Source organism: Ammodytes marinus (assembly GCF_949987685.1).
Source record: "Ammodytes marinus genome assembly, chromosome: 14".
NCBI classification, from domain to species: domain Eukaryota; kingdom Metazoa; phylum Chordata; class Actinopteri; order Uranoscopiformes; family Ammodytidae; genus Ammodytes; species Ammodytes marinus.
Window position 1 is genome coordinate 23,334,205 of NC_137218.1, and position 6,564 is coordinate 23,340,768.

Genomic DNA, 6,564 nt, shown 5'->3' on the forward strand with positions numbered 1-6,564 from the left:
CGAGTTAAATGTGTGTCATGTTCTCTCACCAACATCTTAGCTTGTCACCTCAGCTTGGCAGTTCTTCCGAAATCATCTTAATAGGAGAAAACGAGACGGATCAGCATGGCAATGTAAATGTTTGATTTCTTTTTTTAAATGCAGAGGGAGTGTTGGTGCTTTTTGATAAAAAAAAAAATACAATATCACATATCAATCAAAAAATACTTTATTCATCTCATGTGTAAAATAATTACAAAATATAAAAGGACAAACAGTTCAACATTAAATATAACAAACAAGTTGGGCCATGAAGAAAAAAACCCTGGCGCTCTTGCTGTTTGCTGTTTTGGAGGACATTGTGGAGTGTGAAGCTTCCCGTCAGCCCCGCTTGTTGTTTTGAAGTTGTGTACTACAGCGATTGCCGATTTGTGCCAGCTCTGACCCTGGCAGCTCTACTGTGTTTTTAAGGCCTTGGCGTAGACCGGCTCCAGGAAATGCAAGGGGAGAAGCATGAAGAACGCCAAGAGAAAGACAGCGCTCGCCACCGCCAGCAGCACATAGCGGCCGATGAACAGAGTGTCCACTATCTGTACAGAGAAGGAGGGAATGGAGTTTCTTAACATTTGAACACTAGAAAAACATTTCTTAGCTTAATATATAGCATCTTCCGTGGGGAAGATCGTGGTAAATGTTGATACATTTGGCATTTCTTCTACTAGCCACCAGATGTCAGGAGAGGGCTTTCAGAGAGCCTCTCATACAAGTAGAAATATAAAGTGGCATTTTGTGAGGCTGTGAACTAGCCTGCTGTAAAAACACAGGCAGACAGACAGACGAACAGACAGACAGACGAACAGGGAAACCTATATTAACGTGTTGCCTTGAAAGTGTAAAAGAAAATGCTAACAAAACTATGTATAACAATGACAATGTAAGAGTAAGAGTGCACACTGTGAGCTTCAAAGGGTCAACATTTCTTAGATAGCAAGCAGTGACCCACTCATGCTGCTGTAGGATGCAAACTGACGCCTACCTGCAGTACCAATGTTTAATTAAGACCACATTGGTTGACACATTTGCCTTAGGTTATTGTATGTTTCAGCTGCTTTCTTTTAGTGACAAACTGCTTTCAACTGTGGGCTTTAAGAGAAGACCGCCATTTTGGTCTACAAGTAAGCATGCCCAGTTAGATCTCATTTGAGATAATCGTGAATAACCATCATACACATGCCATTATGACTGTTTCATCTTATGTGAAAGTAACAGAAACATCAAAGCCAACTCAGAATCCTATACATTTTGGGTCCTAAATGGCAGACAGATGGCAGAGGAATAAGAATAGTCCCTACTGTCAATTGATTTTGCATTCATGATCATATATATTTACTTCTAGTTCACTGCCGTATTCAAACTAAATTAACAATTACATTAAGTAGTGAGTGATTCCTTAATTCGACCAATCAAATCTATCAATCTGTGTAGATGGATAATCAGTGGGGGACCATACAAACCACACAACACTATACAGCATGACTGGGTTATATGTCAATGAACAGATCTTAAGCAAAAGAGGGGCATAAAAACTGCTCCTCTAGATTGGCCTCCGCGTTGTTTAAGTAGAAGGAAAAGTTTGGAGTTCATAAAGTTGCCATTGATAAATTAAACACTTCACTAATAGCTCCGGGGTCTGTGTTAATATTAAGATCATGAGCCACCCGTGAATACACAAATACAAACTGAGAGAACGCCCTTAAGCCGAATGGAGCATAAGCCAGTAGAGCATCAGCCCTACTGCAGTGCTGACTAAACAGAGATTTCAAAGTGTGTGTGTGTGTGTGTGTGTGTGTGTGTGTGTGTGTGTGTGTGTGTGTGTGTGTGTGTGTGTGTGTGTGTGTGTGTGTGTGTGTGTGTGTGTGTGTGTGTGTGTGTGTGTGTGTGTGTGTGTGTGTGTGTTTGTGTATAAATCCGCTGGTGTCTAGCAGACATGGGGATGATGTATACCGTCTCTTATGGATGCATTTAACACATCTCACTTTTTAATGTGCCAATTACACAGCAAGCAGGAACCCAAAGTGTGCGCCCATGTTTTATTAATGTGCCATTGAGCGCACGGGTGGGAGCAGGCAAGGCGGGGGTCTGGGGGGTGGGAGAGAAGGGGAGTATGGTAAACTACCCCCACTCCCTAGTCTGGGACTGGCCTAATTGGCACTATGATATTTTACTTTTGTTTAACAGCAAGAGGTTAGACACTTCTTACACAGCGAGCACACGTACAGTGAACACACACACACACACACACACACACACACACACACACACACACACACACACACACACACACACACACACACCGATAGCAGCAGCTACCACACAGGGTGCATGCTAACTATCGGGAGCAATTTGGGGTTCATTGTCCTGCCTAGGGACACTTTGACATGTGGCGGGGAGACGGGAGATTGAACCACCAAACACAGTGGATGACCGCCCTACTCACTTAGCCACAGCCGCCCCAATACAAATTTTACTTTAGTATATCATGCATTAAACATACTCTTTAAATAAGCAATATACATATTCAATGTATTTAAAAAAAAAATTAAATAAACGATTGTAAGACGATAAAGATATGATGACATTTTTCATGAAATACTGTATTTCAAACCCCTCCGATTTAAACCAACAATAGGTCACACATCATGTATACAATGTTGTACCTCTTTATACAAAGCAAATCAATGTAATTCACTGATATCATATTTGATCTCTTTTGAAACACAAGAATGGATTTCTAAAAGGAGCCATGGGTTGTTGTTTTTACTCCATGTGCCCTTGTAGTAACGTTGCTGCTTCCTTTCTCTGTAGCTGGTCTGGTATCTGCTTTTGCACAAAGGCTATAAAATGCTAGCTGGCCAGCACGGGGCTGCTGCTCTGCTATTTCTATGGGGTGGCAGCAGCAGCAGCTTGCCTGGCAGATCTGTCTGGCTTATTGGCACGACCCCGAGGCAACATGGGAGAGAGAGAGAGTTTGTTCTGTGTTGCTGTTGGACTAAGATAAAGCAGAGCAGGCCTTTACGACGACACAAGCACATACACTGAATTACACACACACACAGCGACGGAAACATGCTATTTACAGGTACACTGGCTTAAATCACATGTAATGTTTGATTTGGGGTAGGTCATAGGTTGTTTATATTCACCTACCTCAAAAGGTTATATCCTAAGTCAGTGAATACACACACACACAAGCACACGAGCACACACACAGACAAACAAACCCACGCACACACAGACACATAAACGCACACATAAACACACACACACACACAAATATGATTTTCCCTCTGTAGATCCACACATCTGTGATAAAAATGTGTTAATTTATAGTTTGCCTCCCTTCGCATCAAAAGAGTGGGCGCGCTATATGTGATTAAAAATATAATTGTTGGCAAACACAAACGTGTGCATGATAACAGCATTTAGCTTAATTAAGCTGTTTGTCTGTCGTTCCTCATTTTCCCTCAGTGGTCTCGCTACTCAAAACATTTGGTGGTAAATGGAAGCCAAACGGCCTCACAGCAAACACTGAATACATCCAAGGCATTGTTCCCCTAACATTGTCTTGGGGGGGCAGGCCACCCCCCAACGGCACCTCCCAGCACCTGAGATTCTTTTTTAAGAACATTATGTGCGATTTTTGTGCAAAATGACACCATAAGTCATCTATCTACAGACTCTTTTCATCAGATTCCATTTTATTAAATAAACACTTGTGTTATCTGTGTGATTAATGTGCACATAGTATCTACTACTGCGTTGCTTTGCTGCTCTCTCCTCTCTACTCTGTTTTGAAAAAAATAAAACATAGTTGTAAAAAATTGTACAAATAAATGTGTGCAGCCCGTATTTGATTCTAAAATGACAGAAAGTGCAACAACAACAAAAAATCACAACAAGCACACAGGACTGTTTAGTGATGATGTTTGTGTATCTTCTTATTGTCGGTGGAGGCATGCTAACGCTACCCATTGACTGCCAGTATATGAGCTAAGCTAATTAGCAATGAGGACCCTTTGCCCATTTCTTCTTCAAAAATGTACACACATTTAAAAAGGAGTGGTGTATGGCACCTTGTCTTGAACCGGAGAATGGAGAAACAAGCTAAAGAAAAATCTGTTGAACTATTCCTTTAAGGTGTATGTGTGAGGTCAGTGCATGAATCTCACCTCTATCTCTTTGAAAGGGGGACTTTCCTCTGGACCGCGAGGGATAAGCACCAGAGCCAAGGTGATGGTGAGAGCCAGGAGGAAAACAGGCACAACTCCTAACCTGGCAACACACACACACACACACACACACACAGTTAAAAGAATTAAGATAACATCACAAGGCCTCCAACTGCTGATTTGCTGAGACTTGCACTAAATGCGAGGTTATCCGAGGATAATGTCATTATGAAGTACCAATCAAAACGGCGGCATTCTTAAGTGTGTTCTAAAGTCGTTAACTTTCCAATCAAGTAAATAGCGCTGTGTTTCACCCCATTTACACCAGTAAATGGTGACAGTATATATATATATACACACACACACACTTCTGAATTTAATTGCACTAGTATTAATCAGCGGGGACTTGAAGGTGCATTGTCCCAGCAATCAATTAGCCCAGCAGCAGGTGGCTTGAATAAATTGTTTTATAGAATTTCAGGGAAGCGGTAGTTATTTTTTCGCTGATCTCTTTGGGTAAACTAGCAAAAGAGTTAGGTGGTGATTTGCAACTTTTCTTCTGTGGAAACTAAAGTGTTACAAAATAAGTGTAAGTAATGTATCTTTATATCAGAAATCGATCCGTGCTAAGGAAAATATGTAGAATGTGTCTTATTTTAGTGAACGTATTTGTCTTAGTTTTTCATTTGTCATTCATTTTCAGGGTAAAAATATGTATGGTAATATGATGATAAACAAGGCATACCTGAAACTACAAAGACTTGGGCCATATAAAAGGAAAGGAATCAATTTCATTTGAAGTTTTACTATTGCTTCTATATTTGAAGCCCCATTGACGAGCCAAGGATGATAGAAAATCCAGATTTGTTAACAACAAAAAAAATTCTTGAGTTGTATGTCCTTGTGAAGAGTCCAGATGGGACTATTTGTATTACGGACAGCCAGGTTTAGATCAAAGGGCGATTCACCTCCCAGGAAAGCTGGATTGTCAGCTCACCCGTGGAAAAAAATGTCGACGTTTTTTGTTTTAATTTGTTATATTTCAAATGTTATTTAAAAAAAAAATTGGGGTGTATGCATGACCTATGAGATAAACAAAATTGGCAGTAACATCAGTGGCATTTTCTGCTGGTATTTTGTATTAAAATGTGTTATTATATAGTATATCATAACCTATAACCTATCCATTTTCCCCAAACATTTGAACTAGCTTACACATTTTCCCAAGTAGCTTTAATATTTCTCCCTAGGATGACTTTGCAAGTGACCATATAGATTGCAAAGCTATGCTGAAAAAAGTAGCAAACCCATAACACTGAAAGCAACATTATTAGCCTATTGATATGTCAAAGGAATACAGTATGACACTGAATGGCGATACATTGTCTCCAACGTGTGCTATTTTAATCATTCATCATCGTATGCCAATATTTCCTAAGTAAAGTGGTTTAGTGTGGAGAGTGTTGTCTGTTCTGCTCACTCACTTGGCTGGTCCCGAAGCTCTCAGCAGCAGCGTCCCAAACACAAGCGCCGCTATCCACACTATGGTAATGATAAGCACTCCCGTCCCCACCTCCAGCACAGTACCCGCCATGTTATAAAGCTACGTCGCTCGGTTAAGTAGGTATTTGACCGCAATGTAGAGTTAGAAAAAAGGTAGCAAAGTAAGGTTGTATTCGGCTGCATTAGCTAGTAGTAACTTCCACCACTGTGAGGGTTTGTTAGCTTTCCCTGCTAGCTTCGCTTTGCTAACACCTACAGCGACATGGCTCGTGTTACAAATCTATTGTAATGTTCGACACGCACATTTCTTCTGTGAGAAAAACGTATATTTTCTGCCCAATAACTCGCGCGAAGCGTCAGATCAGTTCACAATGCTGCTGGATAGCAGGCTTTTAGTGGCGTCCTCTGCTTCTTCCTGGTAACAGCATACTAGGGTTTGATTGGATAAACGAGCTCCCGCTAGACCAATCACTGGCGTTGTTACTGAAAATCTGCAGAACTACATCTATTCCGTCTGACTTTTTACCATTCATATTTAGCCAATATTCTCTTTTACTCTCGTTTTGCATACTTTATATTAAACTATATTGCTTATTCACAGTATACTATTAGGTCGAGTGCGTTTGTTTAACGTGCCAGCTGCTGCTGTAAACTTAACAACAGGTGATGCAAACCGAATCACATCTAGGCCAAGTCAGAGGAAGTCAGCTTGATGCATGGTTAGATTAATGAATTGGTACCATAAGCCTACATTGTTACATCACGGGTACATTTTGTTTATAAATCTTGTCCCTTATTTTTAATTTCTGTATAACCTTATGGCCAAGGGGAAAACGTTGTAGCCTACTTGCAA

The 6,564-nt window shown here is 40.6% G+C and overlaps 1 protein-coding gene across 1 annotated transcript; it reads right to left on the reverse strand.

Annotated features, from left to right (window-relative positions):
- Window positions 1-314: 314 nt before the first annotated feature.
- tmem218 (transmembrane protein 218) lies at window positions 315-6,070 on the reverse strand. Its single transcript, XM_080041128.1, has 3 exons — window positions 5,693-6,070; window positions 4,209-4,311; window positions 315-569 (listed from the first exon to the last, which is right to left on the reverse strand). The coding sequence occupies exons 1-3, from the start codon at window positions 5,800-5,802 to the stop codon at window positions 435-437; spliced, it is 348 nt and encodes a 115-aa protein (XP_079897254.1). The 5' UTR covers window positions 5,803-6,070; the 3' UTR covers window positions 315-434.
- Between the last annotated feature and the right edge of the window lie 494 nt (window positions 6,071-6,564).